Source organism: Clarias gariepinus, chromosome 6, assembly GCF_024256425.1.
Source record: "Clarias gariepinus isolate MV-2021 ecotype Netherlands chromosome 6, CGAR_prim_01v2, whole genome shotgun sequence".
Taxonomy (NCBI): Eukaryota; Metazoa; Chordata; class Actinopteri; order Siluriformes; family Clariidae; genus Clarias; species Clarias gariepinus.
This window is the reverse complement of record NC_071105.1, coordinates 19,741,414-19,756,590: the sequence shown is the minus strand read 5'-3', so window position 1 is coordinate 19,756,590 and position 15,177 is coordinate 19,741,414. Positions and strand designations below refer to the sequence as shown.

The 15,177-nt window shown below is 38.1% G+C and overlaps 1 protein-coding gene across 2 annotated transcripts; it reads left to right on the top strand.

Annotated features, from left to right (window-relative positions):
• Positions 1-12,636: 12,636 nt before the first annotated feature.
• On the top strand, positions 12,637-14,845 carry LOC128526571 (potassium voltage-gated channel subfamily A member 10). Of its 2 annotated transcripts, XM_053498565.1 has the most exons (2): positions 12,637-12,710; positions 12,816-14,845. In XM_053498565.1, exons 1-2 carry the CDS (start codon positions 12,637-12,639, stop codon positions 14,305-14,307), a joined length of 1,566 nt encoding a protein of 521 aa, XP_053354540.1. In that variant the 3' UTR covers positions 14,308-14,845. The 2 variants fall into 2 exon arrangements, with proteins under 2 accessions (XP_053354540.1, XP_053354538.1); XM_053498563.1 differs by having other exon boundaries at positions 12,637-14,845.
• The last annotated feature ends 332 nt before the right edge of the window (positions 14,846-15,177 follow it).

The following is a 15,177-nucleotide window of genomic DNA, read 5'->3' as shown; positions in this document are numbered from 1 at the left end:
AAATAGTACCTCAGTATAAAGTGTGTATATATATATATATATATATATATATATATATATATATATATATATATATATCCAGCTTCTGATAAATCTCTGAACCATCTTTCATTCTTGACTTTGTTTGTCCAGTAGGCACAGCAAGGGTGTCCACAGCCTGTGGTGTTTTGTTGGAGCACAGGTTAGGCAGATGGTCCCACAGCGGGAGACTGAGACGAAGGTGTAGAGGTTGAAGCATAAGTGCCTGTGAGTGGTGCTGTGGGATTGGCTGTGCTGCCTGGAAAACTGATGAAGAACTGCAGGGGAGGGGTGGAGCGACCAGGATTTAGAGAGGTCTGGAGGGTGTGTTTGTGTTGAACAGAACACATTAAATTAATGTGACACATAAAAATAAACAACAATCACATTAATATTTGACAAAAGCAATGGGTTATAATTTGTAACTTTAAAACAGTTTAAACTTGTTGTTCTATATTGAGCTAGGTATAAATATATGGTAATTTCATACCCTTGAAAGCATTTCCGTGGCCCAAAGTTTCGGATTTGATTTGAAATATAGCCAAGCCATGGCATGACAACATTGTTTTCATGCTGGTTGAACAAATTTTCCCTGTGGATGAGGGCATTGTCAAATGAAATGTTTTATCTTAGAACAAAAATAATAAATCATACTCTTCTCTCTAAGGAAACAAACAAACTTGAACCTTTAAAAAAAAAAAAAAAAAAATGCCACTGATTCCCCCATATTAGGAACACTTGTACCTCTGCTCATTCATGCAACTACCTAATCAGCCAACCATTTGCTAGCAGGGCAATACGTACGTACGTAGAATTATGCAAATACAGGTCAAGTTAATTTTCACATCAAAGATCAATATGTATGGGGTGAGGGAGGAGAATGGGTAGGTGAAAAAAAATAATAGTGTACCATGTATGTATGTATCTCCAATAAAAAAGACTTTGATAAAAAAAAAATCCATATATGGGCATGGCTGTTGGTAACAGTTGAACTGGGTAAATTCTCATAAGGAATAATGTGATCATGCTGTGAGCACTAATTCTAAGTACAGAAATGAGTATTTGATCAGAGGATACCATATATATTCTGGTTTTTTAATGATGATTTTATTTATTAAGAAAAAAAGCTGTCCAAACCTGCCTGGCCATGTGAAAAAAATACCAACAAGAACTACGATCAAACATTTGTGATAACTGGTAGCGATGCTTCCACATGTCTGTGAAGGAATTTTGGACCACTCTTCTGTGCAGAATTGTTTTAATTTAGCTACATTTGAGGGTTTTTGAGCATGAACAGCCTGTTTAAGGTCATGCCACAGCAAGTTGTAATGTAAGTTGTAATGTAAATGTGCATATGAGAATTAGCTGGAGGACTAATTTGCAACTTATTACGTCAATTGGCAACATGATTGGGTATAAAAAGAGCCTCTCAGAGTGGCAGTGTTTCTCAGAAGTCAAGATGGGCAGAGGATCACCAATTCCCCCAATGCTGCGGCGAAAAATATCTGCGCAATATCAGAAAGGAGTTTCTTAGAGAAAAATTGCAAAACTTGCGAGATTTTGAAGTTATCATCATCTAAACAAAATACAATGAATAATATTATCCAAAGATTCAGAGAATCTGAAACAATCTCTGTGCGTAAGGGTCAAGGCCGGAAGACCATACTGGATGCCCGTGATCTTCGGGTCCTTAGATGGTACTGCATCACATACAGGAATGCCACTGTAATGGAAATCACAACATGGGCCCAGGAATATTTCCAGAAAACATTGTCTGTCAACACAATCCACCGTGCCATTCGCTGTTGCCAGTTAAAACTCAAGCCAAGGTCAAAAAAGAAGCCATATCTAAACATGATCCAGAAGCACAGGCGTTTTCTCTGGACCTAGGCTCATTTAATATGGACTGTGGCAAAGTGGAAAACTGTTCTGTGGTCAGACGAATCAAAATTTGAAGTTCTTTTTGGGAAACTGGGACGCCATGTCATCCGGACTAAAGAGGACAAGGACAACCCAAGTTGTTATTAGCGCTCAGTTCAGAAGTCTGCATCTCTGATTGTATGGGGTTGCATGAGTGCGTACGGCATGGGCAGTTTACACATCTGGAAAGGCACCATCAATGCTAAAAGGTATATCCAAGTTTTAGAACGACATATGCTCCCATCCAGACGTCGTCCCTTTTAGGGAAGACCTTCCATTTTCCAACATGACAATGCCAGACCACATACTGCAACGATTACAACATCATGGCTGTGTAGGAGAAGGATCCGGGTACTGAAATGACCAGCCTGCAGTCCAGATCTTTCACTTATAGAAGACATTTGGCGCATCATAAAGAGGAAGAATACCTAAGACAGTTGAACAACTAGAAGCCTGTATTAGACAAGAATGGGACAACATTCCTATTCCTAAACTTGAGCTCATCAGTCCCCAGATGTTTGCAGACTGTTATAAAAAGAAGAGGGGATTCCACACAGTGGTAAACATGGACTTTTCCCAACTTTTTTGAGATGTGTTGATGCCATGAAATTTAAAATCAACTTATTCTTCCCCTAAAATGACACATTTTCTCAGTTTAAACATTTGATATGTAATCTATGTTGTATTCTGAATAAAATATTGAAATTTGAAACATACAGTGTCACAACTTTCTTGTAATCAGGTTTATAGTATATCAGACAGGAACATAGGCACCCAAGTCTCAACCATCACCACTGGGTCCAAAGGCTAGCCCATCCAGTCTGATCCCACAGAAAAGACAATGCTGCACAAGTGACTGAAAAAGGTAAATGCTGGCCGTGTTAGAAAGACCCAAGAACACACCCTGCCAAGTATGGGGCCTAACAGGCTAAAGCCCACCGACTTGGCCCTATATATATATAAATCACCTAAAGGATTATTAGGAACACCATACTAATACAGTGTTTGACCCCCTTTCGCCTTCAGAACTGCCTTAATTCGACGTGGCATTGATTTAACAAGGTGCTGAAAGCATTCTTTAGAAATGTTGGCCCATATTGATAGGATAGCATCTTGCAGTTGATGGAGATTTGTGAGATGCATATCCAGGGCACGAAGCTCCCGTTCCACCACTTCCCAAAGATGCTCTATTGGGTTGAGATCTGGTGACTGTGGGGGCCATTTTAGTACAGTGAACTCATTGTCATGTTCAAGAAACCAATTTGAAATGATTCGAGCTTTGTGACATGGTGCATTATCCTGCTGGAAGTAGCCATCAGAGGATGGGAACATGGTGGTCATAAAGGGACGGACATGGTCAGAAAAATGCTCAGGTAGCCCGTGGCATTTAAACAATGCCCAGTTGTCACTAAGGGGCCTAAAGTGTGCCAAGAAACCATCCCCCACACCATTACACCACCACCACCAGCCTGCACAGTGGTAAAAAGGCATGATGGATCCATGTTCTCATTCTGCTTACGCCAAATTCTGACTCTACCATTTGAATGTCTCAACGGAAATCGAGACTCATCAGACCAGGCAACATTTTTCGAGTCTTCAACTGTCCAATTTTGGTGAGCTTGTGCAAATTGTAGCCTCTTTTTCTTATTTGTAGTGGAGATGAGTGGTAACCGGTGGGGTCTTCTGCTGTTGTAGCCCACCCGCCTCAAGGTTGTGCATGTTGTGGCTTCAAGCAAATGCTTTGCTGCATACCTCGGTTGTAACGAGTGGTTATTTCAGTCAAAGTTGCTCTTCTATCAGCTTGAATAAGTCGGCCCATTCTCCTCTGACCTCTAGCATCAACAAGGCATTTTTGCCCACAGGACTGCCGCATACTGGATGTTTTTCCCTTTTCACACCATTCTTTGTAAACCCTAGAAATGGTTGTGCATGAAAGTCCCAGTAACTGAGCAGATTGTGAAATACTCAGACCGGCCCCTCTGGCACCAACAACCATGCCACGCTCAAAATTACTTAAATCACCTTTCTTTCCCATTCTGACATTCAGTTTGGAGTTCAGGAGATTGTCTTGACCAGGACCACACCCCTAAATGCATTGAAGCAACTGCCATGTGATTGGTTGATTAGATAATTGCATTAATGAGAAATTGAACAGGTGTTCCTAATAATCCTTTAGGTGAGTATATATATATATATATATATATATATATATATATAGTCTTGTCCACACATTTTGGACCCTCACTACACTACACTACTGTATTTTGGACCCTCACTACACTGGAAATGTAATGTGACAATATTACTCTCAAGATGTCAATAAAATCAAGACTTTCAGCTTAAATTCAAGGGGATTGACAAAAACATGCCATTAATCATTCAGCAATTACTACCCTCACACACACACATTAGAATAATATTTTTATAAACATAAGGATTACATTTAGTACTTGGATAAAAATCCGTTGCCTGAAGTGTGAAACCCATGGGCATGACCAAATGTTGAGTTTCCTCTCTCAAAATGCTTTGCCAGGCCTTTACTGGAGCTGACCTAACCCCCTAATTAATATTACCACTGAATTATAAATTTTATTGGCAGTAATTTCTGTAAAATGTAAGCATGCACATATATGGATTGGCTTTACTATGTTGCCTCAGGGTATGAATGAACATATGAATGTGTACCTGTCTCAAACCCTGTGGCCCAGGAATAGGCTCCAGATGCACAATGACCACATTGTCACTCTGATAAGGACCAAGCAGTTACACATAGCTAGATGAACATACAGCCAGACAAATATGAAGACATATGCATGTATTCATGCACCTACATAGATTGAATGTGAAACTTTATTCATCCACAGGACTGTCTTTATTTCAATATAATATATACATGTTTTTTAAAGGGAGTGGACTATCAAATGCCAGCAAAGCAATCTTATTAATTGAAGTGATGCTGCAGTGTGTCCGTAGCCAGTTTCTCTTTGCTTAATGAAGAACAAATTTGGCTGTTCATCAAGGCCCCACCACAATCTGCCCCTGGCTTTATATCATTCAGTTTCTAATGTGTTTTCATCAAAAACTGAGTCACATGCATGTTCTGCTTATAAAGCCAATAATAACTTGATTATCATATTTTAATGCTACTTTTAATCCAGTACAAATAACATAAATGCTACGAAAGGAAAAGAACATGGGATATTTGAATACATACATACATGAGTCACTAAGCTGCTTTTAAATGAAGATTAAACATACTGTTCTTTTGGTTTCATAACTTTCACACTAAATCCTATATTACAGGTTGTATCCTTTTTGGAATATTTGGACCATGGCACCAGCACAAGAATATGTTTTACAATAAATACTCTACTTCCTCTTCTGTACATAAGGGCATTAGATAAATGTTGAAAATGTTAAAGTAAATAAATACTGCAGGAGTTCCCTTTAAGGGGGCATTTTTCCAGGAGCATGTTCCTGGTTGTGATCAAACCTTTTTCTTTACATTCTTTTCAGAGGTATATTTTTACAACCCAAAATGAAAATTAACACTTTCAAACTGCATGAGCCAACATTTGATTAACAATATAACATATAAAACATTTTATATTTTTATGCACAAAATTTGCTAATTTCAAATTTAATGCCTGCTACACATCTTAGAAAAGTTGGGAGGGGGGAAATGTTTACCATGGTTTAGCATCTCTTCTTTTCATCTGGGCATTGAGGTTATGAGTTTCTGAAGTTTTGGTGTTGAAATTTGGTCCCATTCTTGTCTAATATAGGATTCCAGGGGCTGAAGGTCTGTGGTCATCTTTGAAGTATTTTTCGTTTAATGATGCACCAAATGTTTCATACAGGTGAAAGATCTGTATTGCATGCAGGCCAACTCAGCACCCAGACTTTTCTATTATGAAGCCATGCTGTTGTACTAGTGGCAGTATGTGGTTTTGCATTGTTCTGCTAAAATACACAAGGCCTTCCCTAAAATAGATGTTGTCTCAAAATCTTTATATACCATTCATTGTGCATTCCAAAACATGAAAGCTTCCTATACCGTATGCGCTAATGCGCCCCCATACCATCAGAGATGCTTTGGAACTGAACACTGAAAACACGCTGGAAGATAGAGCATTGCACATTGCACGGCGGATCAACTTTATGGTTTCTGGAAGTATTCCAGAACAAAACAAATTGTGTAATGTAAGCTCATTTAATATTGGAAGTTTAGTTCATTTAGCAGGTGTGAATTTTATTCTTCACAGAAAAGGCGAATGCATCTATGATGTGACTTCTTAATAAAAAAAAAGAAATTTTTAAATTGAAGACTTTTGTAAGTAGCTTCTTGGATGAACTCCAGATACAGTACTTCTCATGTGATGAGAAGCTAGATGAGATGCTAGTCCTTAATGCATATGTGAGAAATGCTGTGCTCACCACCTACACCAGGGTTTTTACACCACTCCGTGTAAAATTATTTGGGATTATTAAAAAAATTATTATTTATAGATTATAGTATATATATATATATATAATTTTTTCATTATTATTAATTTTTATTTAGCCTGTGGTTGTTTATCTCACATATCACAAGCTAAAATTTTTCAGTGGTGCTCTAGTCAATAAAAACACAAAATTATTACAAATATATTATAAGAAGTTTCTAATGTCATAAATTTACATAGGTTATGTCACGACAACTTATTTTCTATCATGAGAGATATGTCAAGCACTATCGCCTCGCACCTGCAAAGTCAGGTAATTCCCGCCTCGGGTCTATACACAGATAAAGTGCTATAGAAGATAAATGAATGAATATGTCTCTTTTTTAAGAAGAGTGTTACAATGTTTAGGGTAGCAGAGCGTTTCTATTAAATTATAATAAACTATAGTGACAAATTATAAAAACGTATAAATAACTTGATGAAAACGAAAAGTTCAAATTGAAGTACAATATTTAATTGCAATTACTGCAATTACTGTCATTTGAATTCAATTACAGTGAATAAAGGCTCTGATTATAATTTCTATTTTATCGCCCATCTTCAGATCTTTAACGCATTTAATAAGATTTCCATCTGATACATTCTGCCTCTCTAACATAACTTCTCATCCACCCATTGGTAATCAATATTTGGGTGACTTTCAGGGCCTGTTCACTTTATGAGCAATTTACTGTGCACAACTCAGCATGTCCATATCCCAAATGAAATACACAAGAAACAAATGCACTCATCCATGTGAACATTTTGACACTATTAAATGGGTTTTTGTTGGTAATATGTGAAAATTCACTTTTCCTTAGGCCTGCTGATTTCTGGGTAAGAAGCTGAGAGAAGCATTGGCTAATGACTCCTTCTGGTCTTAACTCACTTAAAATGAATGGCACTGCACAGACTAAGCAATTTAAAGCCCTGGACTGTATTCTAGTAGCTGCTGAGCACTGCTGCAGATGTAAGTGTGCACGCGTTTGTTTGACAGTGATGTTGGGTGCAGAGTCAGATCCCCTGGGTTAAGAATGGAGGTGGGGTTTGAAGCGAATACGGGGTGGCGTGGCTTAGATGAATGCATGTGTGTGTGTGTGTGTGTGTGCAACCTGGAGATGTTACATTGCTTGCTTACTCTGCAGGAGCTCAGGTCTCTCAGTCCTCTCTGTCCTCCCACTGAGTCTCAGAAGCGAGCCGACTGCTGTACTAAGAGCTTCTTCTCTTGTTCATCAGTAGCCTTTTGGCTTTGCCAAAACAAAGACAAAGACATGGGTCAGCACCAAGTGATTTCCTGACATACCAACTTTTACATAAAGTATGGTTAAGAAGGTAAGACTGTACCTTGTGTTCTGTCTGAGTGTGTGTTCTTGTGGGTGGGTATGAGTGTGTCTGGTTGATAAGTGATAGAAGCCTTGAATCTCAGGTTACTCAGGAGCTATAAGATTACTGCAGGAGAGGTTTAACTGATCCTAGGGCTGCAGGGATCTGATTGTAAGGCCGACCAAAAGGAAGAATAGGAGGGACAGAGAGCTAGAGACAGAGAGCTAGAGACAGAGAGCTACAGGAGAACGAGAAAGATAGAGAGAGAGAGCCCATGCCACCCGGAGCTACAAGCTCATATAGAGACTTAGATCAGAGCACAGCGTGGTGAGTATCTTCAACTCTTTACTAGTGGATAGAATAAAAGTGTGTGAAAGGTTGTGTGTTGGCAAAGTCTTGGAACTGTTTAAAGTGATGACTTGTGAGTGAGTATTTACTATAGGAAGCCTTGATGGATTTTCTTTGTGTATATGTGCACAAAATAGCAAAATAGCTTGTATAGGCAGTAAGTGAGTCCAGAAAAGATCAGTTATTAAATATTGTCTATTTAGATCGTAAATGTATAAAGATTTAGCTTGAGATGTCTATTTCCTTGCACTAAGTAAAAAAGATTATATTGTACTGCCTGGTAACTTTTCAGATAAATACAAAGCTGTATTCCAATGTCTTCGGCTGCATGAATTATCAGACTCAGGAGCAATTTATTAGCAATATCCTGTCTCAAGAATTGAATATGTAAAAGGACAATAATAAGAGTTGAAAGCAGATACAAAATAGAAACTGTTCTTCTAAAAGTGCATATCCAATGTTTTAAAGTGTATTATTTTTGGACCGAGAAATTCTCCTTCTTTAGTAATTATGGTGACTTTAAAAATATCTATAAAAAGGTCTGCCAGGGAGAACTGTTTTCAAGAGATGACCTAACACCATACAAAGCACTTTCTGTCCTCTACAGTGCTGCAATGAGTGTGGAGTCAGCAGATAATCCAGATGTGCCCAGTGTAAAACAATGGATAAAACAATCCTTGTGGTGTATCCAGGGAAACTTTCCTACTCTTTTATGATTGATGTTCCCTAAACTGCCCACACACACACACACACACACACACCCCTCCTCTGCAGTGGACATAGGCTTCATCTCTGTGCTTTTTTCGAAACAAAGTGCTGCAGAATAAGAACAGATGCTCATGTCACCTTCCTCTTTGTCTCATCTGTGTTAAACCAACACCTCGTAGTAAACTCCAAGTGTGTATCCAAATTCTATTTTGGTGTAATGTACTGAACCATTTTGAAAATATAACATGATACAGCTTTCACTGAAGAGTAATTACTTGACCTTGAAATACAAATTTACACTAAATTGTAGTGCAACTATATAAATACATGTAGAAATTAAATCAATTAAAACTGCAGCTGTTTGCAAACTAGATGGTCTACATACTAAAATGTGTGAAACTATGAAATAAAAAACTATGAAATGTTCATTGAGAAATTTGCCACCTCAGACGTACAGCCTTTCATATTTGTAATCCATAAACATATTGCTAGCCTAAGACAGAAAATCCGCAGTTTGATGCGTGATACTGTTGACTGGGCAAAGAGGCTGACTGTGTGTAATTTAACCCACTATGACATACAACAAGGGTGAAAAATAGTCTGTGTCGTAAAGACAAAACACCCAGTAAATATATATACAGTATATTTAGTGGACATTTATTTTTTTTTTTACAATAATTACATATTTTTAAGTATTTGCAGTTAATATGAAATGCAACACTTAATTCCAAATCTCAGCAGTAGTATTTGTTAGGGTTTGTATCTGTAGGTTTCTGATTTAACTTTTGGAGCATGTATGGTAAGCTCGATTTGTAGCAATGTCTGACTTTATCCATAAATCTCAACAGCACGGTTGTTTCAAGTTAAGTAACAAATAATTACTTAATAATTCATTTTTCCATCTTCCCCATTTTCATTAGTGATCACTACCAGTTATATAAGCAGGGAAAGCAGAATGTTAATTAAAAAAAAAAGTGACAAATGTTTAACTTATTTTAAGAGTATGTAATGAATCTGATCTACAATAAGATAAATTTAAATTATTATTATAACTTATTATTTTTTTTTATTTACACATATGTAGTAACCTACAGCAGGATTTTAAATATATTTAAATTGCCAAGAAAACAAATATATATGAATTTATGGGTGCTGAATATGTAAAACCATTTGTTTATTTTATTGTTATTAATGTTGTATCTGTGAAATCATATACCACCAGTGAATAGACATGTCTTTGCAACAACAAAACTAAACATATTTTGTTGATATTTTCTAAAGTGCATGGCCACACAAAGCTCCAGTGTCAGTGTAACTCAGTCCTCTGACTACTATAGTGGAAAGGACAGTCCCTGCTGTATACTAATAGGGTCAGTGGAATATCACACGGAGCGAAGGTGAGAGGTGTCAGATGTATTACTGTCCAGTGTTGCCACTTGAGTTGTCATGGTGCCAACGGCTTTTCTCTTTAGCTGCTGCTGGTTTCACGGTGTCAAGTTTTAAGGAGGCTAGCTGTTTAAATCCTTTGTTTAGGGTTTGGTTACCTGTCTCCAGTAAACTCCCTGGAAAATAGCTGACTTATATTAAGGGACCTGATCCCTTAATATAAGTATCCCTTAATATAAGGGCTAAAGTTCTCCAACTTACATGTCTTCACTGAGCATTAAAAACGTATATATGGTTGCTGTTATTTTTTATTCCATTATGACCTCTATGGTGCTGTAATTAAATGATATTAATCAAGTGTTACATCAGCTGTTATGCTATTATTACGTAAGTAGCGATATGTAGACTCAAAAAAGATATTAGCTAAGTCAAAAAGCCATTCGTCCTGTCCAAGTATAACAGATAATGTCATCTCTTGTCACATTCTTCCCTCTCACACCTTTTTAAATCACATATTACTTTACATTAATAGATAAATCAATTAATAATAGATTATAATAAGAGACTAATAGATTAATATATATTCATCTATATAAAAAAGGTTTTAATCTGTACTTTGGTCAGAACTCACTCTTTCGGTGATATCTTTATTTTTCAGAAATTCTTGGACCCAAAACCAGAAAATTTTCTGTCTGTATGTATGTCTGTATGTCTGTCCAGCCAGATTTTGTCACTGCATCATGCAGAACTGGCTGGACAGAATTTAATGGAACTTTGGCAGTACATAAGTATTTGCCTGGGGTTAAACCTGTGCCATCAATAAAATCAAAATGTGTATAGTGGTGTAAGTTATGAGGTGTTTTGTGCCAGTTTACAAACCGCAAGTGGTGACAGCGCACACCACATGCATCAAACTGTGGCCGCTTGACAGAATGGACTGGACAGCATTTAATGAAACTTTGGCATACAACTTGGCATACTAAATTGGGAGTGTAATTGGTTGATTAAGTACAACTGAGTGTAAACAAGACATATGATTATCTAACTTTACAACATTTTATTTCTTTGTATTAATAAGTCAGGCAAGAGTTCTGCCTTACAGACAGACAGAGGACCTGTACTTGGGCTTTAACCTGAAATAATAATATCACATTCGATTTTTATTATCATTAAAACATATTACATTATTATCTTTTTTGGACATATTACATCATCACATTATATTAAAGCTGATCAGCTTATTTTTTGCTTTAACCTTTTAACTATTTCTAAAAACTATTTTCCTCAATGACAAATCAATGACAGATACTAACGCTAGTCATTTATATATTCGTTCACCTGCAGTAGAACCTGTATCCTGGTCAAGGTAGCCATTGTACCATGATGATGTCCACTATAGTGCAAATGTGCATACAGAGTGAGAGGTGTCTAATGTGTTAAAATTGCCACTTGAACTTTTCTTAACCCTAAGTTGCCTCTGGTTCCACGGTGTCAATCTTAGAGAATCCACTTTATCAGAGAATCGATTGTATTACCATGGGATACTGCTAAGAATATCCATGTTATATGTGTATGTGTGTGTGTGTGTTTGTGTGTGTTTTTACAGTAAATCATAAGAAGATATGTAATAATAATGTTATATTTATAATTGAATGTAGCAGCCACTCGATGGGAGCACCTGAACGACTAACAACATATTTATAATTGAATGTTATAAAATTGCACTAGAAATAAATGTGAAGCCTTATTTATTTTACATGCAGCCTTAACTGTTCTCTTACTCGTACTCTGAGTAGCTTTCAGGCTCCTGTTGTTAAGCACAGACTCAGTTTATCTACATTCGCTGAGTTTGGTATACCTGTGTGACTCTGGGGATTTGGGGTTCTGGTAAGATGAGGCAAAGTAAAAGAGACATGTGAGTGAAATAGAATTATTGAATGTGGTCTTGATTTTGGAGTGAATAAAGACAAAAGGAATACACATGAGGCTTATTTGAATGCATAAATTATAAATGTTGAAGCGTTTTCGAGGAGAAGGCAAACCAAATAAGCTAAGCTGTTAAAAATACAGTTCAGCCAAAATCAATTTGAAGCCTGGAAAAGGGAATGCCCAGGGGTTATTCTAGCTGATAGGAATTCCTTTATGACCTAGGATATAGAGTCAGATTAATCTAACTAAGCATGCTCAGGTGAATTCCACTAAGAAGCCAAGTTACGGGCAATGATGCTGCTGTTCCTATATTCTTTTTTCTTTCTCTGCAGATCAGTTGATCGTGTCTTGGGATTTGCCTTCCTGCTTTAGAACATGTTAGGACAAGCCTGGATCCTCCTCTAGCTCGTCTCCTTTCTGCAGTATATACAGAACAGGGTGGCCTGTGCCCGTGGTTTCCACTCAGCAGTTCATCCTGGGTTAAGCAGCTCAGGTGTGCCCCAAGGAGGGCAGGGAGGCCATGGAGGTTCCTCTGGTAAACTTTGAGAACCTGGACGATATTGGAATTAACCTTGGAGACCCAAGTGACTCAGGATATCCAGCTTCACCCACTTCAGAGACACCAGACCAGAACCAGCTGACCCATGGTCTAGATTCACCAACACATTCACCACAAAGATATAGGAGACCTGGAAACACAACTACCTCTCCCACAACACTCACTAAGAAAGGGACCTCAAGTTGCAACAGTCTCATCTCTAACTGGAAGGTACTTATGAACAGTGAAGGCAGTCCCTGTGAGGCCCTCCTAGGCAAGGTGGCTAAAGACTGTTGTGATGACTTGTTTGCAGAAAAACAGAACCTTGAAGAGGGTGACCAAAGAGTAGTCATCAATGTCTCAGGAATGATGTATGAGACAACACTTAAAACCCTGAACCAGTTCCCTGATACTCTGCTTGGGGATCCTAAGAGGAGGATTGACTATTTTGACCCCATGAAGAATGAATATTTTTTTGACCGCAATCGCCCAAGCTTTGATGGAATCCTGTACTTCTATCAGTCTGGTGGTAAGATCCGCAGACCAGCAAATGTGCCGTTGGATGTTTTTGCTGATGAGATTGTCTTCTACAGACTGGGCCATGAAGTGATGGAACAGTTCAGGGAAGATGAAGGGTTCATCAAAGACCCTGAACCTGAGTTGCCGAAAAGTGAGCTTTACCGCCAGTTTTGGCTCTTATTTGAGTACCCAGAGAGCTCTAGTGCTGCCAGATCTGTGGCCGTCGTGTCTGTTCTTGTCATTACTATTTCCATTTGCATTTTCTGTCTAGAGACTCTCCCTGAGTTCCGTGATGATCATGAATTCCCCCATAAAGTAGTTAACTTAACCCGTGATGCTAATGGAACACTTATGTCCCCAAGCCCTTCTCCCAAAACCCTGGAATCTACCTTTACAGATCCCTTTTTTGTGGTAGAAACTATATGTATAATTTGGTTCTGCTTTGAGCTAGGAGTGCGCTTTGTTGTGTGCCCCAGCAAGAGTGAGTTTTTCAGCAACATCATGAATGTAATTGATATTGTTTCCATCATGCCGTATTTCATCACTGTAATCACAGAGCTCATGGCCACTCACGACGCAGCGGCTAATCAGAACATGTCTCTAGCCACATTACGTGTCATCAGACTGGTGAGAGTATTCAGGATCTTCAAACTCTCTCGTCATTCCAAGGGGCTACAAATTTTGGGGCAGACCCTAAAGGCCAGTATGAGGGAACTTGGCTTACTCATCTTTTTTCTTTTCATTGGAGTCATACTTTTCTCCAGTGCCATTTATTTTGCTGAGGTTGATGAACCCGAAACACAATTTGTGAGCATCCCAGAGGGGTTTTGGTGGGCTGTTGTCACTATGACAACAGTTGGCTATGGTGACATGTGCCCAGTCACCTTGGGGGGAAAAATGGTGGGAATCCTCTGTGCCATCGCTGGAGTGCTGACAATTGCTCTGCCTGTTCCTGTCATTGTTTCTAATTTCAACTATTTCTACCATCGTGAAACAGAGCAGGCAGAGAAGCAAGTGATGGAGGCAGCTGCAGAGGCTGCTGCAAATCAGAAAACTGATGATAAATATGATAGTAACTATTCTTTGGACAAGAGCAATGGGAACTGGCAGACTGAAAAAAATGGCATTCCTTGAAACATGCACCGCTGCTAAAAACCAGCACTTCTAGCAATAAGAAAAACTGAACAACAAGGCACTTAGAAAACATCATTTTCAATTAACAATTATGTACTCGATGTAATACATAAATAAACAGTACTTTTGTTGCAAGTGCAGACTTATCAAGAAACTTAGGAAATGTTGCAGAGCTGGCCAAAGGCTGCTAAAAGAATTATGGCTGTGCTTTGCCTTAAAAACTCTTCAGTCAATCAGTCAATCTGCCTAGTAAACAGCCAGTGGGGCAATTACAAAGGCTGATTAAGGACATTTTACCTTTAATGCAGCTTATAAGCAATATAAATTAATTAGCACTTAACTAAAAAAAAGTCAAAAATGTAAATATGCTAACATTTTTAAGCAATCTGGCTACACTGAGGTCAAAACAAGCTACAAAATTATTAGAAATTAGGGGCCTGTTTGTTTGCCTTCACTTGATGATTTTGTACTCTTCGCCTGCTCTAATAGCTGCACTTTGCTGAACACATTGTTCCTTTACATTCATGCTGACATAACGTTTGACACTGCTGCTTGAGGAAAAACAGTTAAACCAAACCGTTATTCACCTTCCAATGTCTGTAAATGTGTCCTAAGTGTGAAATATACAGTATGAGGCTTATTGCTTTGGTTTCTTAACATACATTATGATACTGTATTATATTTGGATGGCCCACGCTGTCATGGTTGCAACTGCTATTTGTCCAACATTTATGTATGAGTTGATGTTCATGCCAAGACAAGTCTGGTCTGTAGCCTGGAATGCAAAATTCACATTACTGTGATGCACCGTAATTTTGATCACTTAGATTTATCTGGGCATGCATCTATGTAATGGATGTCTCTACTTTT

What these genes read in the sequence shown, in the direction of transcription:
- LOC128526571 (XM_053498563.1), top strand. Translation starts at nt 12,637, where the DNA reads ATGGAGGTTCCTCTGGTAAACTTTGAGAACCTGGACGATATTGGAATT.